This window comes from Schistocerca americana, chromosome 3 (genome assembly GCF_021461395.2).
Source record: "Schistocerca americana isolate TAMUIC-IGC-003095 chromosome 3, iqSchAmer2.1, whole genome shotgun sequence".
Lineage (NCBI taxonomy): Eukaryota > Metazoa > Arthropoda > Insecta > Orthoptera > Acrididae > Schistocerca > Schistocerca americana.
Genome location: NC_060121.1, coordinates 405,561,525 through 405,580,404, shown reverse-complemented (window position 1 = coordinate 405,580,404; position 18,880 = coordinate 405,561,525). Strand labels below are relative to the sequence as shown.

The window sequence follows — 18,880 nt, the reverse complement described above, 5'->3', positions numbered from 1 at the left end:
AAAACGTTTATTCTTCGCTTCAATCTCTATTACAGAATAATTCGTCAGCGCACTGAACATGAGCTGAGAATGTGGCAATATTAAGTTCACGATAGAAATAAACCATACCTGTGACTGGACAATTGTGAGATTCGATTGAATTACAACTTAGCCAGAACTGTGTCTACGATTATAATGAACGGTGTTGTTGGCGTGGCGCCATCATGTTAACAATTCCTTAACAATGCATTACGTGCTTTGCTAAGCTCCTATTTTTCAGTAATATTTATTATCCATAAACAATTTTTTAACCAGGTAAAGCATGACAACAGAGTCCACTGTTGTGTTAAACTGGGTAGCAAAAAATATTTTACACAGTTTTTCTCTCTAAATTAAGCATTTGGATTTTCTTGCAATTGGCTGGCCACCTATCCTTCTTTCACTTTTTTCAAATTTGTCTCTCTGATTATTAGACTACACTCTAAGACAAAATAAACAAATAAATATATGAATAAGTACCACGAAGGAATTATCCGAATGCGACGAAATTTGGTAGACGTTTCGTACATATACAGACAAACAAATGATTAAAATGTCAGAAAAATTGGATGATTTATTCAAGAGAAAGAGCTTCACAAATTGAGCAAGTCAATTACACGTTTATCCACCTCTGCCATTCGCGGGCGAGTGCTCTACCATCTGAGCTACCCAAGCACGACTCACGCCCCGTCCTCACAACTTTACTTCTGCCAGTACCTCGCCTCTTAACTTCCAAACTTTCAATTTGATATATATATATATATATATATATATATATATATATATATATATATATATATATATATATATATCAAATGACATCCCAGAGCGTCACTCCTGGTTGTCGGTCCGTATGGCGAGCGACAGTCAGATTGGTATCTCACTGCTTCCCGGAGCATTTCCAGAAACGTCTTCGCTCGTCATCGCAGTTCAGTTCGAAGCGGGACTCGTTACTGAAGGTGATTCTACTCCAGTCAATGACATTCCACGTCGAATGTTCCCGGCGCTACTCTAAACGGGCTTACTGTTGTACAGAGATCAATGGCAGTCGGTGCAAGGGGCACCATGAGCTCAGCTCCCTTTCTATGAGCCGCCTATTAATGATCCTATTGTCACGGAAGCGCAAATTGCATCTCGGATCGATGATAATAATGAATCCGGGGATCTGAGTGCTTCTCTCACTATTGCCCAGTCCTCGCGTTCTGTCGTCTCTCTAGGTCGACTGCTGCCTTCTTGACGCTCAGTTCCTCCACGGTTCACCGATTTGTGACATCCTATTCAAATGTCCAGTGGTTCACCGATTACTCCAGCCGCATTCTTGGGGTCCAAGTAAATGTCCTCCCTCAAATGGTGACATCTACGGAAATTATGAAACTTACTCGCAGATTAAAACTGTGTGCCGGACCGAGACTCGAACTCGGGACCTTTGCCTTTCGCGGCCAAGTGTTCTACCATCTGAGCTACCCAAGCACGACTCACGCACCGTCCTCACAGCTTTACTTCTGCCAGTAACTCGTCTCCTACCTTCCAAACTTTACAGTGCACACTCCGCTGCAGAGTTAAAATCTCATTCTGGATCTACGAAAATTGTTCACGCTCCTGTCTGCGAGGCATAGTTACGCCCAGCTGAGTACATGGAATGAAATTAGCAAAAACTTTATATGCCTTGGTATCGACACGTCCCCTGTTTACTATCCTTGCCAACTGCGCGATCAGATTGCGCTGCAGCTTCACACATTCATCGATCGGCCGCCGATGTCAACAATTTTGCATTTTCCGTCGATACCTGCTCGAATGTCAACTCATGAGCAATTTGCATAACTCCTACGTGGTTCGTTGTTTTTTGTTGTAGAGTGTATCTCACGTATACATATTATTAGTTAGATAAATTATTTTAATTGTGTTTTGTATTACACTCATGCTCATAAATTAAGGATGATTGCAGGATGTGGTACCACGCAACGTGGCACTACACAAAACTGGCGCTGATAGCATAGGCACATTGGGAACACACACGACACAGATCTGTAAGTCCACAGTATTGGTGATAAGTTGAGAAAACCGTCCCGAAACGCATGTGCTACAAAATGCCACTGTTTCCTGCGCATATACCCCGACTTCAGTATGGGATCTGATCACCATGCACACGTACACAGTCCACACAACGGGTTTGCATACTTTGTATCAGATGGTCGAGCAGCTGCTGGGGTATAGCCTCCCATTCTTGCACCAGTGCCTGTCGGAGCTCCTGAAGTGTCGTAGGGGTTTGAAGACGTGCAGCGATATATTGACCGATAGCATCCCAGACGTGCTCGATGGGGTTTAGGTCTGGAGAACAGGCATGCCACTCCATTCGCCTGATATCTTCTGTTTCAAGGTACTCCTCCACCATGGTAGCTTGGTAGGGCCGTGCGTTATCACTCATCAGGAGTAAGGTGGGACCCACTGCACCCCTGAAAAGGCGGACATACTGGTGTAAAATGACGTCCCGATACACCTGACCTGTTACAGTTCCTCTGTCAAAGACATGCAGAGGTGTACGTGCACCAATCATAACGCCACCCCACACCATCAAACCACGACGTCCATACCGGTCCCTTTCAAGGACATTAAGGGGTTGGTGTCTGATTCCTGGTTCACGCCAGATGAAAACCCGGCGAGAATCACTGTTCAGAGTATACCTGGACTCGTCCGTGAACGTAACCTGGGACCACTGTTCCAATGACCATGTACTGTGTTCTTGACACCAGGGTTTACGGGCTCTCCTGTGACCAGGGGTCAGTGGAATGTACCTTGCAGGTCTCTGGGCGAATAAACCGTGTCTGTTCAGTCGTCTGTAGACTGTGTGTCTGGAGACAACTGCTCCAGTGGCTGCAGTAAGGTCCCGAGCAAGGCTACCGGCAGTACTGCGTGGCCATCTGCGGGCACCGATGGTTAGATGTTGCTCTTCTTGTGATTTTGTACACTGTGGACGTCCCGTACTGTAGCGCCTGGATACGTTTCCTGTCTGCTGGAATCGTTGCCTTAATCTTGAGATCACACTTTGTGGCACACGGAGAGCCCGTGCTACGACCTGCTGTGTTTCATCAGCCTCCAGTCGCCCTATTATTCTACCCCTCATAACGTCATCAGTATGTGTTCTTTGAGCCATTTTCAACACGCAGTCACCATCAGCACGTCTGACAACGTCTGCATACTTACTCGCTGCACCGTACTCTGTCATGCACCAACACACCTCTGTGTATGTGGACTGCTGCCAGCGCCACCGTGCGACGACCGCAGGTCAAATGCATCGCATGGTCATACCCCGAAGTGATTTAAACCCGCAAACCGCCCATCAGAACATTGTTTCACCATGTATCAGCATTATCCTTAATTTATGAGCATGAGTGTAATTAATATACGTTTGCACAACAAAAAGAATCTTCACACGATGTAAAACAGTGAAGTACCCCTCACCCATGTATTATTACGATTAATTGTAAATTACATATTAACTGAGGTCTTAAGACTGGACAAGACAAAAATAATCAGATCATTGATAAAAAAATGTTATTGCATATACGAAAGTGTAAGCTATTCTCAGATTCAGCAATAACAACTCATAGGTACAAAATATCGATAGCTACACTAAAAAGTCTAAGCATGCTAGGTTACAGTAAATACTTTTGAAAATTATTGTAGTCTTCATTACGATGCTAAGCTGCACTTTCACATACATGGATGAACTGTGAGTAGCGATGCTACGCTCACACGGAGCAGGGTCTGAGGTGCTGCTGTGTGGTGTTGGCAGCGTGAGGTTCGGGCCGTCGCTGCGCTACATCGAGCTGCCCATCGAGCTGATCACGCACACGGTGCTGCACGAGCTGGCCAACAAGTGCCCCAACCTGACGCACATGCTGCTCGACTTCTCCACCGCCATGCAGCTGCACGACTTCAGCGAGATGCAGGTACGTCGCCCGAGCGCAGCGCACGCACCGCCCGGAAGTTTGGAGGCTTTGCTAACAAGAGAGCGACGTGAACTTGTGCCTTCATTCTCAAATATGGCTCTATTCTCATATGGGGTAAACACTACTTCCATTTTGTAGCATTAGTTTTAGGGAAGACGGGTAAGCAACACAAATTATAAAAACGGATTTACTGGGTGATCAAAAAGTCAGCATAAATTTGAAAACTTAATAAATCAAGGAATAATGTAGATAGAGCGGTAAAAATTGACACACATGCTTGGAATGACATGGGGTTTTATTAGAACAAAAAAAAACTAAGTTCACAAAATTTCCGACAGATGGCTCTGGACAGCAAAACGTCAGTGCTACCGTGACGGGTGAGAGGTACACCGATATGTTACAGATTTCCGGAAAGCTTTTGACACCGTTCCTCACAAGCGACTTCTAATCAAGCTGCGGGCCTATGGAGTATCGTCTCAGTTGTGCGACTGGATTCGTGATTTCCTGTCAGGAAGGTCGCAGTTCGTAGTAACAGACGGAAAGTCATCGAGTAAAACTGAAGTAATATCAGGTGTTCCCCAGGGAAGCGTCCTGGGACCTCTGCTGTTCCTGATCTATATAAATGACCTGGGTGACAATCTGAGCAGTTCTCTTAGGTTGCTCGCAGATGATGCTGTAATTTACCGTCTAGTAAGGTCATCCGAAGACCAGTATCAGTTGCAGAGCAATTTAGAAAAGATTGCTGTATGGTGTGGCAGGTGGCAGTTGACGCTAAATAACGAAAAGTGTGAGGTGATCCACATGAGTTCCAAAAGAAATCCGTTGGAATTCGATTACTCGATAAATAGTACAATTCTCAAGGCTGTCAATTCAACGAAGTACCTGGGTGTTAAAATTACGAACAACTTCAGTTGGAAAGACCACATAGATAATATTGTGGGGAAGGCGAGCCAAAGGTTGCGTTTCATTGGCAGGACACTTAGAAGATGCAACAAGTCCACCTAACAGACAGCTTACACTACACTCGTTCGTCCCCTGTTAGAATATTGCTGCGCGGTGTGGGATCCTTACCAGGTGGGATTGACGGAGGACGTCGAAAGGGTGCAAAAAAGGGCAGCTCGTTTTGTATTATCACGTAATAGGAGAGAGAGTGTGGCAGATATGATACGCGAGTTGGGATGGAAGTCATTAAAGCAAAGACGTTTTTCGTCGCGGCGAGATATATTTACGAAATTTCAGTCACCAACTTTCTCTTCCGAATGCGAAAATATTTTGTTGAGCCCAACCTACATAGGTAGGAATGATCATCAAAATAAAATAAGAGAAATCAGAGCTCGAACAGAAATGTTTAGGTGTTCGTTTTTGCCGCGCGCTGTTCGGGAGTGGAATGGTATGGAGATAGTATGATTGTGGTTCGATGAACCCTTTGCCAAGCACTTACATGTGAATTACAGAGTAATCATGTAGATGTAGATGTAGATGTAGATCCGCAGCCTGACTGATAAACACCTGCTGGAACGTACGATGTTTATGCAGGATTGCGCTCCACCCCATATTGCTAGACGCGTGAAAGATCTCTTGCGCGCGTCGTTTGGTGATGATCGTGTGCTCAGCCGCCACTTTCGTCATGCTTGGCCTCCCAGATCCCCAGACCTCAGTCCCTGCGATTATTGGCTCTGGGTTTACCTGAAGTCGCAAGTGTATCGTGATCGACTGACATCTCTAGGGATGCTGAAAGACAACATCCGACGCCAGTGCCTCACCATAACTGTGGACACGCTTTACAGTGCTTTTCACAACATTATTCCTCGACTACAGCTATTGTTGAGGAATGATGATGGACATATTGAGCATTTCCTGTAAAGAACATCGTCTTTGCTTTGTCTTACTTTGTTATGCTGTTTGTTGCTATTCTGATCAGATGAAGCACCATTTGTCGGACATTATTTGAACTTTTATATTTTTTTGGTTCTAATAAAACTCAATGTCATTCCAAGCATGTGTCTCAATTTGTACCTCTCTATCTACATTATTCCGTGATTTATTCAGTTTTCAAATTTATACTGACTTTTCGATCACCCGGTACTTACAGTATGTATGTATGCATATTCCACCTTTCCTGCTAAATCACTGGACCAATTTCAACCAAACGTGGTACACACGTAATTTACTGTATGGAAAGAATTACTGTGGGAGTAATAACCACTCACCTATCAAAAAGGTGGGAGTGGGATGAAAAATCTGTGTACCCCCACGACGCGAGACTACCTATACTTTAGTTATCCAGTATTTGAGAATGATGGCACTTAGAGACTTACAACAAACTTTACACATAATTTCAAACTTTTAGTAAACTTTTTCTCGCTGATGACCCCCCTAAAAAGAGAAAAAAGATGGTCGATTATTAAATTTTCGCTGTTCTTGCTGTAAAACTGCCACATGATGCATGACGTTTTAGTTTATTACTTCTTTATTACCAACCGTACTCGCGACATGTTAGCAGACAGTATTCACATATATCACTGAATGTACCGGAAAAATTTCATCCTTGTACGATATTAATTCAGGACATACGACATCATAAACACTGAACGCGTGGATGAACTACCACATCGTGCGGGACTTTTAAATTTATTGCTTCGTCACCACTTACTATGTTCCCAACATCTTTAGCAGACAAAATCCACATTTGCCGCCGAATGTATCTACAAAAATATATCACTGAACGACTCCTTGTTCAGGAGGTATGACATCAAATACTGAGATGCGGAAAAAAAAACTGCCGCATCATGCATTACGTTTTAATTTATTATTTCTTTTCAACTGATTCTATTCGCAACACATTTCGCAGACAGTATCCGCATATGCTACTGATTGTATGTTCAAAAATATATCAATTTGAGACATATAGATCGGGATATAAGACATCATGAACATTGACATGCATGAGAAACTGCCGCATCGTCCATGACGTCTTTTTTTTAATTTATTACTTTTATACTACTAACTCTGTTCGCAGTACATTTTGCAGACAGTATACACATATTCCATTGCATGTACCTAGAAAAATATATCACTGTATGATACATAGCTCAGGAGATATGACGTCACGAACATTAAACTGCGTGGAAATCAAACAGCAGGGCGAAATTCACTGGACATACAGGTGAAATATATTTGGGGTTGTAGAAAAATATCCACTACCAGTCACAATAAAAGGTTGTTTATTCGTCACACGACCGGTTTCGGGCTTGCGCCAATCTTCAGGTGTTTATACATTCGTTTACATGTTTGTACTATTGGAGATCACTGTATAAATAAAAAAAAAATTATTTGCTGGTGACTACACAAATACAAGTGGGGCAATTGTAAGTGGTAACGCAGCATTTGTTGAAAATATATCTGTACTTACAAAAAGATGAAGCACCATTATTACAGTTATGCTGTGATGATAGTTTTGCCACTTAGTTACACACTTATGGTAATTTTCACGTCCATATATCAGGTATAGCTTCATATTACACTATTATGATGTGCACTACACTATGTTTACATACAAGCATGTTGGCTGTGGTCAAAGAACTTCCATGTAGCAGATGTAAGGATGTTGCTCACACAGAAACTCGTAAGTTCTGGGCAAAGAACTTAGCCACAGGAAGTGCAAAGGTGTTGTATATATAGAAATTTAAAAAGCTATTATAGACTGCGACATTTCTTGACACACATTATGAAATTTTTGGTTCACATATTTGACGGAAAACTTAGATCTAGGAAGTACAATGTTGTTATATACACTCCTGGAAATGGAAAAAAGAACACATTGACACCGGTGTGTCAGACCCACCATACTTGCTCCGGACACTGCGAGTGGGCTGTACAAGCAATGATCACACGCACGGCACAGCGGACACACCAGGAACCGCGGTGTTGGACGTCGAATGGCGCTAGCTGCGCAGCATTTGTGCACCGCCGCCGTCAGTGTCAGCCAGTTTGCCGTGGCATACGGAGCTCCATCGCAGTCTTTAACACTGGTAGCATGCCGCGACAGCGTGGACGTGAACCGTATGTGCAGTTGACGGACTTTGAGCGAGGGCGTATAGTGGGCATGCGGGAGGCCGGGTGGACGTACCGCCGAATTGCTCAACACGTGGGGCGTGAGGTCTCCACAGTGCATCGATGTTGTCGCCAGTGGTCGGCGGAAGGTGCACGTGCCCGTCGACCTGGGACCGGACCGCAGCGACGCACGGATGCACGCCAAGACCGTAGGATCCTACGCAGTGCCGTAAGGGACCGCACCGCCACTTCCCAGCAAATTAGGGACACTGTTGCTCTTGGGGTATCGGCGAGGACCATTCGCAACCGTCTCCATGAAGCTGGGCTACGGTCCTGCACACCGTTAGGCCGTCTTCCGCTCACGCCCCAACATCGTGCAGCCCGCCTCCAGTGGTGTCGCGACAGGTGTGAATGGAGGGACGAATGGAGACGTGTCGTCTTCAGCGATGAGAGTCGCTTCTGCCTTGGTGCCAATGACGGTCGTATGCGTGTTTGGCGCCGTGCAGGTGAGCGCCACAATCAGGACTGCATACGACCGAGGCACACAGGGCCAACACCCGGCATCATGGTGTGGGGAGCGATCTCCTACACTGGCCGTACACCACTGGTGATCGTCGAGGGGACACTGAATAGTGCACGGTACATCCAAACCGTCATCGAACCCATCGTTCTACCATTCCTAGACCGGCAAGGGAACTTGCTGTTCCAACAGGACAATGCACGTCCGCATGTATCCCGTGCCACCCAACGTGCTCTAGAAGGTGTAAGTCAACTACCCTGGCCAGCAAGATCTCCGGATCTGTCCCCCATTGAGCATGTTTGGGACTGGATGAAGCGTCGTCTCACGCGGTCTGCACGTCCAGCACGAACGCTGGTCCAACTGAGGCGCCAGGTGGAAATGGCATGGCAAGCCGTTCCACAGGACTACATCCAGCATCTCTACGATCGTCTCCATGGGAGAATAGCAGCCTGCATTGCTGCGAAAGGTGGATATACACTGTACTAGTGCCGACATTGTGCATGCTCTGTTGCCTGTTTCTATGTGCCTGTGGTTCTGTCAGTGTGATCATGTAATGTATCTGACCCCAGGAATGTGTCAATAAAGTTTCCCCTTCCTGGGACAATGAATTCACGGTGTTCTTATTTCAATTTCCAGGAGTGTATATATGAAATTACTCAAAGCTATTACAAATTAAAAAATTAAAAAATGACAGCTAGAACTGTTTTGAGCCACACTGTTGTCAGAGAACTTAGATCTATTATGAGGTGGCAGTGACATATCTGCGTGAGAAGATTAGTAGATTTGTGGAGAGAGACCTGCTCATTGTCAGTATTGCCGGCCGATGTGACCGAGCGGTTCTAGGCACTTCAGTCCGGAACCGCGCTGCTGCTACCGTCGCAGGTTCGAATCCTGCCTCGGGTATGGATGTGTGTGATTGTCCTTAGGTTAGTTCAGTTTAAGTAGTTCTAAGTATAGAGGACTGATGACCTCAGATGTTAAATCCCATAGTGCTTAGAGCCATTAGAACTGCGGGTAAAAAGTTCATCCTACACCCTTGGAACGATTTCAAATAAATTTGGCACATATGTTAGTTACAATGTGGAAAGAAATACCGTAGGGGTAAGAGCCACCAGCCTCCTATTGGGGTAAGTGTGATAGGGTTGAGAGAGAAGAGAGGATGAGGAGATTGACAGACAGCGAAGGGGAAGGAGAAGATAGACACAGACAGTAAGAGGAGGACATAGACAGAGCTAGGGTAGTAGGAAATGCACAGAGAGAAAGGAAGGGAGGAGATGGACAGAGGGAGGAGGGAAGACGAGATGAACTAATAGAAGATTCGAATAAATAAATACCCGGGATCGTCGGTTTTCTGATCTAGTATACAGTACATAGAAGAACCACGAGGAAACAATGAGGATGGAGCACCAACAGAGATGTGCTGGGAGGGCGAAGGGAAGGGACGCAGTGTTTTTTCTCCACTGTTCAAGCTGTTCATCAAAGAAGCATTGACGGCTCTAAGAAAAAAGAATTAGGAGTGAGATTAAAACTCAGAGTGGAATGATGTCAATAACAGTATTTGTTCAAAAATGGTTCAAATGGCTCTAAGCACTATGGGACTTAACCTCTGAGGTCATCAGTCCCCTAGAACTTAGAACTACTTAAACCTAACTATCCTAAGGACATGACACACATCCATGCCCGAGGCAGGATTCGAACCTGTGACAGTAGTAGCAGCGCGGGTCCGGACTGAAGCGCCTAGAACCGCTCGGCCACAGCTGCCGGAAAAAAACATTTGTGAAGACATTGCTATCGCCGGTGAAAGTGAGCAAGAATTATACACTGAAGCGCCGAAGAAATTGGTATATTCAAATACAGAGGTATGTAAACAGGCGGCATACGGCATTGCGGTCGGCAATGCCTACGTAAGAGAACACGTGTCTGGAGCAGTTGTTATATCGGTTACTTCTACAACAATGGCAGGTTATCAAGATTTAAGGGAGTTTGAACGTGGTGTTCTAGTTGGAGCACGAGTGATGGGACACAGCATATCCAAGGTAGCGATGAAGTGGTGACTTTCCCGTACTACTATTTCACGAGCGTACCGTGGATATCACGACTCCAGTAAAACATCAAATCTCAGACATCGCTGCAGCCGGAAAAAGATGCTGCAAGAACGGGACCTCCGGAACCGCGGGACTGCTACGGTCGCAGGTTCGAATCCTGCCTCGGGCATGGATGAGTGTGATGTCCTTAGGTTAGTTAGGTTTAAGTAGTTCTAAGTTCTAGGGGACTGATGACCACAGAAGTTAAGTCCCATAGTGCTCAGAGCCATTTGAAGAACGGGACCATCGACGACTGAAGAGAATCGTTCAGCGTGATAGCAAATTGCTGTAGATTTCAATGCTGGACCTTCAGCAAGTGTCAGCGTCCGAACCATTCAACGAAACATCATCGATATGGGCTTTCGGAGCCGAAGGCCCACTTTATGCCTCGCCTTGGCCCATCAACACCGACGTAGGACTGTTGATGATTGTAAACATATTGCCAGGTCGGACGAGTCTCGTTTCAAATTGTATCGAGTGGATGCACGTGTACGGGTATGGAGACAACCTCAAGAATTCATGGACCCTGCATGTCATCAGGAGACTGTTCAAACTAGTGGAGGCTCTGTAATGGTGTGGGGCATGTGCAGTTGGAGTGATATGGGGCCCCTCAAACGTCTAAATACGACTCTTACAGGTGACACGTACGTAAGCATCCTGTCTGATCACCTGCATCCATTCATATCCATTGTTCATTCCGACGCACTTGGGCAATTCCAGCAGTCCAGTGCGATACCTCACACGTCCAGAATTGCTACAGAGTGGCTCCAGGAACACTCTTCTGAATTTAAACGCTTCCGCTGGCCACCAGACTCCCCAGAAATGAACATTATTGAGCATATCTCGGAGGCCTTGCAACGTGCTGTTCAGTGGAGATATCGACCTCCTCGTGCTGTTACGGATTTACGGACGGCCCTGCAAGATTCAAGGTGTCAATTCCCCCCCAGCACTACTTCAGACTTTAGTGGAGTCCATGCCACGTAATGTTGCGGCACTTCTGCGTGCTTGCGTGGGGCTTTACACGATATTAGGCAAGTGTACCAGTTTCTTTGGCTCTTCAGTGTAGAAGCTGCCAATTGAATGAACAGTCTGTTGAGCGCAGACTCTAGAGTAAGATTGAGCCAAATAAAGATGAAAATAATTATAGTGGCAAATATGAGATTGACTATAAATTTAGCGTCAAAACTAGGAACTATGTAATAAGTGAATTGAAGGATCTCTGCTAATTTGGAAGTAAAAAAACACATAACGGCCAACGGAGAGAGAAGGGTTTCAGAAGCAGACTACTACGGAAAAAGAAGATACTTATCACTAAAAGAAATTTACTAGTGTCCTACACAGGCCTTAATTTGAGGAGGAAATTTCTGAGAATGTACGTCCGTACCATGGAATTGCATACAGTGAACCACGGACTGTGGGGACACCGGAAAAGAAGAAAAAAATGTTCAAATATATGTGAAATCTTACGGGACTTAACCGCTAAGGTCATCAGTCTCTAAGCTTACACACTACTTAACCTAAATTATTCTAAGGGCAAACACACACACCCATGCCCGAGGGAGGACCCGAAGAGGGTCGAAGCCTTTGAGATGTGGTGTTACAGAAGAATGCTCAAAATGAGTGAACTAATAATGACGTTATTCTCCACAGAATAGGCGAGGAAAGAAACATGAGGGCTATTCGGAAAGTAATGTCCGATGACTCGGGAAATGGAAGCCACTGTAAAAATTGAAATATGTTTTATTTGCCGGCCGAAGTGGCCGTGCGGTTAAAGGCGCTGCAGTCTGGAACCGCAAGACCGCTACGGTCGCAGGTTCGAATCCTGCCTCGGGCATGGATGTTTGTGATGTCCTTAGGTTAGTTAGGTTTAACTAGTTCTAAGTTCTAGGGGACTAATGACCTCAGCAGTTGAGTCCCATAGTGCTCAGAGCCATTTGAACCATTTTTTTATGTTTTATTTACGACAATTAGCTACACCTTCCAGCTATATCTCTGCATAGTTCCTGCTCTGACATAGACATTTGTCGTAGCGTTGTATCAACTTTCCAATACCCTCGTCATAGAAGACAGCCCCCTGTGCTTTCCGCTAATTCTCTACACTGGTCTACAGCTCGATGTCTGTTCCAAAATGTTGTCTTCATAGCCAGCGATTCATGTAAGCAGAGATGACTCTCAGAAGGAGCCAGCTACGGACTGTGTTGTGGGCGATCAAACACTTCCCATCGAAAACGCTGTCTCTTCATTGCCCCTGTAGAGTGCAGCAAAGAATTGTCATGAAGGAGGAAACGCATGAGAGCTATGTTATGTGGGCTGCATGACATCAGGCGTATCCTCTCACGAGGCCCTCATACCTGCTGGGAGACAGTATTTTCTAGGTACCTTTACGTCTTCACTATTTGTTCAGAACTGAAAAGGGTGACTTGACGCGACTGACTGGCACACTAAGGACACAACCCAATACACGTGTGCAAAACTTAATCGGGTTTTCATAGTGGTTTCCAATACCGCTTCCGATCGGACCTTATTTTCCGAATAGCCCTCGTATTTAAAAACACTGGCTAGAAGACGGGACACAATGAGAGGACGGTGTCTAAAACATCATTAAAATAATTCAATGGTACTAAAGGAAGCTGTAGGTGTCAAAAACAATAGGGGGAGGTAGAGATTCGAATATATATAATAAAGAATTGAGGACGTTAGTTCAACGCCGGCCGGAGTGGCCGAGCGGTTCTGGGCACTACTGTCTGGAACTGCGCGACCGCTACGGTCGCAGGTTCGAATCCTGCCTCGGGCATGGATGTTTATGATGTCCTTAGATTAGTTAGGTTTAAGTACTTGGTTCAAATAGCTCTGAGCACTATGCGACTTAACTTCTGAGGTCATCAGTCGCCTAGAACTTAGAACTAATTAAACCTAACTAACCTAAGGATATCACACACATCCATGCCCGAGGCAGTATTCGAACCTGCGACCGTAGTGGTCGCTCGGTTCGAGACTGTAGCGCCTAGAACCGCACGGCCACTCCGGCCGGCCGTTTAAGTACTTCTAAGTTCTAGGGGACTGATGACCTCAGAAGTTAAGTCACATAGTGCTCTCAGCCATTTGAAGGATTTTTTGACGTTAGTTCAAGTACTATCCTGAGACGAAGAGATTGACACGTGTGCGAAAGAAATTCTGGCTCGAGACACGAATCCATCAACGGAGCCTCCCAAACAGTCCTCACAGGTGAAGTTCAGTTCATCCCTCATACAGTTCCAAACTCAACAGAGAACCTTTAAATTTACTTCCAAGGTAGGTCTCATATTGATTGCTTGGCAACAGAGTAAAAATACGTTCTTTCCTGTTTTTGAAAGTACTGTTTTATCGAAGATGTATACATTTTTAAATTTGGACCGATGCGATATCTGTATGATTCTATATAGATTACACCAAACATTTCGCTCCCGTTTCAGTAATGGGTCATTTCAGTAATGGTATTTCGTAGGTTACTGCAACAAGTAAGCACTCCAAGTGCTGAAAAATGCCGCTTCCAGTAAGGGTCGTCGGTCGCACTAGAGACCAACATCGTTGAAACCAAATTGTTCTTTAAGAATTATGGACCAAATTTTAAGCTCGCTTATTAGTACGATTTTGGAGACCAAAAGTCTGTTATATATACACATCAAAAGAAGTTTTTCATCGACTCAATTCCGAGAGTTCGGAACCTGCACAGAAAACTGGAATAGAGGTCAACATTAACATCAGGTCTGTCCTTTTTATTGCTCATGAATTGCATGTTGTACCACCATACAGCGAGGCCTTCAGAGGTGGTGGTCCAGATCGGTTTGACGGAGGAGATAGAGAAGATCCAAAGAAGAGCGGCGCGTTTCGTCACAGGGTTATTTGGTAACCGTGATAGCATTACGGAGATGTTTAATAAACTCAAGTGGCAGACTCTGCAAGAGAGGCGCTCTGCATCGCGGTGTAGATTGCTCGCCAGGTTTCGAGAGGGTGCGTTTCTGGATGAGGTATCGAATATATTGCTTCCCCCTACTTATACCTCCCGAGGAGATCACGAATGTAAAATTAGAGAGATTAGAGCGCGCACGGAGGCTTTTAGATAGTCGTTCTTCCCGCGAACCATACGCGACTGGAACAGGAAAGGGAGATAATGACAGTGGCACGTAAAGTGCCCTCCGCCACACACCGTTGGGTGGCTTGCGGAGTATAAATGTAGATGTAGATTCCTGTACACACCGGTACCTCTAATAGCCAGCAGCACGTCCTCTTACATTGATGCTTGCCTGTATTCGTTGTGGCTTACTATCCACAAGTTCATCAAGGCACTGTTGGTCCAGATTGTCCCAGTCCTCAATGGCGATTCGGCATACATCCCTCAGAGTGGTTGGTGGGTCACGTCGTCCATAAACAGCCCTTTTCAATCTATCCCAAGCATGTTCGCTAGGGTTCATGTCTGGAGATCATGCTGGCCACTCTAGTAGAGCGATGTCGTTATTCTGATAGAAGTCATTCACAAGATGTGCACGATGGGGGCGCGAATTGTCGTCCGTGAAGAACGAATGCCTTGACAATATGCTGCCGATATGGTTGTACTATCGGTCGGAGGATGGCATTCACATATTGTACAGCCGTTATGTCGCCTTCCATGAGCACCATCGGCGTACGTCGGCCGCACATAATGCAACCCCGAAACAGAAGGGAACCTCCACCTTACTGCACTGGCTGGGCGGTGTGTCTAAGGCGTTCAGCCTGACCGGGTAGCCTCCAAACAAGTATCCGACGATTGTCTGGTTTAAGGCATATGCGATACTCATCGGTGAACAGAACTTGATGTCAATCCTGAGCGGTCCATTCGACATGTTGTTGGGCCCATCTGCACCGCGCTGCATGGTGTCGTGGTTGCAAAGATGGACCTCGCCATGGACGTCGGGAGTGAATTTGCGCATCATGCAGCCTATTCTACACAGTTTGAGTCGTTAACACGACGTCCTATGGCTGCACGAATAGCATTATTCAACATGGTGGAGTTGCTGGTTTCTCCGAGCCATAATCCGTAGGTAGCGGTCACCCACTGCAGTAGTAGCCCTTGGGCGGCCTGAGTGAGGCATGTCATCGACAGTTCCTGTCTCTGTATCTCCTCCATGCCGAACAACATCGCTGTGGTTCATTCCTAGACGCCTGGACACTTCCCCTGTTGAGAGCCCTTCCTCGCACAAAGTAACAATGTGGACGCGATCGAACCACGGTATTGACCCTCTAGGTATGGTTGAACTACAGACAACACGAACCATGTACCTCTTTCCTGGTGGAATGACTGGAACTGATCGACTGTCGGACCCTCTCCGTCTAATAGGCACAGCTCATGCATGCTTGTTTACATCTTTGGGCGGGTTTAGTGACATACCTAAACAGGCAAAGGGACTGTGTCTGTGATAAAATATCCACAGTCAACGTCTATCTTTAGGAGTTCCGGGAACCGGAGTAATGAAAACATTTTTTGATGTGTGTAGTAATCAACATAAATTTCGTAAACAGTGATCCTATGAATCTGCCCACTCTGTCCGATCAATCCAGCCACTTGGCGTAATGCCAAGACATTAGACTCATATTCGGGAGGGTAGCGATTCAGGTCCCCGACCGATCACATCGAAAAGAGGCTCCTGTTCCACTCACAATCGAAATGTAATGTCCGTGGAGTATGGTGGTGGAGGAAAATTAAAACTGATTCGATGAAATGACATACATCATCCTTGCTGCTACGATAAGACTACTGCGCTATAATTAATATTGTGTTATTTGTCAATATTTTCATCTAGTGTAGTGCTTCTTTTACTGAGAGCTATTATGGAGGTGGCAATTTCATTTCAGTAATTATTAATAGCACTTTGTGAAAAGATATAGCCCTTTTATGTTGCCGTCGTTATAGGGCCTACTTACTATTAAAAAAAATATACAAATTCTGAGAAACCCATTCAGATGTTTGAAAGATCGCAAGTAATGTAGTTGGAAATTTGTCTGAAACTGAAAACTGTTTTAAAAATTGTTTTCTCTTTTTTAGGCATTCCCTACAAAACTCAGGTACATGTGCATCTGCCTTTCGGAAGTGATCTTCATGGAGGGTTTCATGAGGAAAATATACAACTTCATCAATGGCTTGGAAATCCTACACCTAATAGGTACGTAAACCAAAGAAAATCACAGTTTTTAGCCTGTCTGATGATCCTCGTGTCACCCCAAAATACATCGCATTCCTGCTTACTCATTTTGCACTTCCTGTCAATTTCATTTTTTATGCGCCTGTATTCCCTTTCGCCCGCTTTATTTACACCATTTTTGTATTTTCTCCTTTCGTCAGTTAAATTCAATATCGCCTGAGTCATCCATGAAACGCGTAGCTGCATATACAGACAGAATTTCTAAGACCCAGACCAAACTAGATTATAATTTTAAATTAAAATAGTGAGTGAAAGGAAAATACCTGTTGTTTTCAGAAAGTGAGTCCAAAAAAGGTCGAATATCGGGAATACTTCGAGTAGTAGGAAATATTTGTGCAGTGATGGGAGGGAGAGCCACGAACAGCATACTAGAAGTCCTGACTGGAGAGGTATGAGAGGGGGGGGGGGGGGTATAGGTGGGTTTGAAGATCACATTCGTATGTTTTTCTTGAATAACTGGAAAATCATGGTCTCCATACAAAACATACCCCTGTACAGACTACAGCTACATTAAATTTCCTATAAAAAGGTCCTGTTCATTTTTTCTGTATGACTAGTAGTTCGCGCGTAGTGAGCGAGAAAATATAAAAATCTCGAACGTTGTTTATGAAGACCAGACATAATATCGCGAGCTGCATAAAACGACGTTGGTAGGAGTAACTGAATCACCCTGCACAAATAATTTGTGTCAATATTTTCCAACTGCGACTTATGGTTCGATAATATTCACACCTGTTAGCACCTGCCTCCTTTGGAACTGGAATTATTACTTTTTTCATATAGACTGAGGGCATTTCCGCCGCCTAAGATATCTTTCAAATTCTGAAGGTGGCAGGGGTAAAATACAGGGAGCGAAAGGCTATTTACAATTTGTACAGAAACCAAATGGCAGTTATAAGAGTCGAGGGGCATGAAAGGGAAGCAGTGGTTGGGAAGGGAGTGAGACAAGGTTGTAGCCTATCCCCGGTGTTATTCAATCTGTATATTGAGTAAGCAGTGAAGGAAACAAAAGAAAAATTCGGAGTAGGTATTAAAATCCATGGAGAAGAAATAAAAACTTTGAGGTTCGCCGATGACATTGTAATTCTGTCAGAGACAGCAAAGGACTTGGAAGAGCAGTTGAACGGAATGGACAGTGTCATGAAAGGAGAGTATAAGATGAACATCAACAAAAGCAAAACGAGGATAATGGAATGTAGTCGAATTAAGTCGGGTGATGCTGAGGGAATTAGATTAGGAAATGAGTCACTTAAAGTAGTAAAGGAGTTTTGCTATTTGGGGAGCAAAATAACTGATAATGGTCGAAGTAGGGAGGATATAAAATGTAGACTGGCAATGGCAAGGAAAGCGTTTCTGAAATAGAGAAATTTATTAACATCGAGTATAGATTTAAGTGTCAGGAAGTCGTTTCTGAAAGTATTTGTATGGAGTGTAGCCATGTATGGAAGTGAAACATGGACGATAAATAGTTTGGACAAGAAGAGAATAGAAGCTTTCGAAATGTGGTGCTACAGACGATTGCTGAAGATTAGATGGGTAGATCATATAACTACTGAGGATGTGTTGAATAGGATTGGGGAGAAGAGAAGTTTGTGTCACAACTTGACTAGAAGAAGGGATCGGTTGGTAGGACATGTTCTGAGGCATCAAGGGATCACAAATTTAGTGTTGGAGGGCAGCGTGGAGGGTAAAAATCGTAGAGGGAGACAAGAGATGAATACACTAAACAGATTCAGAAGGATGTAGGTTGCAGTAGGTACTGGGAGGTGAAGAAGCTTGCTCAGGATAGAGTAGCATGGAGAGCTGCATCAAACCAGTCTCAGGACTGAAGTCCACAACAACAAGAACAACAACAACAAGATATCTTGCACGCCATGAAGAATAGTTTTGTCATGGCTGACTCTCTCAAGGATCTCAGTAATTGTGCGGGAATATCGTGGACTCCAGGGGCCGTGTTTCCACTGAGGTCTGTCAAATTGTTTCTCACAGTATCATACCTCCATTCTCAGCTTCACTTACTTACTCTCTTTCCGTAATATT

General features: G+C 44.7%; 1 protein-coding gene across 3 annotated transcripts in view; it reads left to right on the top strand.

Annotated features, from left to right (window-relative positions):
* The window catches only part of LOC124606279 (F-box/LRR-repeat protein 2), a 730,587-nt gene that overhangs the window by 605,573 nt on the left and 106,134 nt on the right, over nucleotides 1–18,880 (top strand). For all 3 annotated transcript variants that reach the window (XM_047138259.1, XM_047138261.1, XM_047138260.1), the window contains 2 exons: nucleotides 3,812–3,968; nucleotides 16,684–16,801. In XM_047138259.1, coding sequence (XP_046994215.1) covers nucleotides 3,812–3,968; nucleotides 16,684–16,801 — 275 coding nt within the window. The remainder of the gene's footprint in view (nucleotides 1–3,811; nucleotides 3,969–16,683; nucleotides 16,802–18,880) is intronic.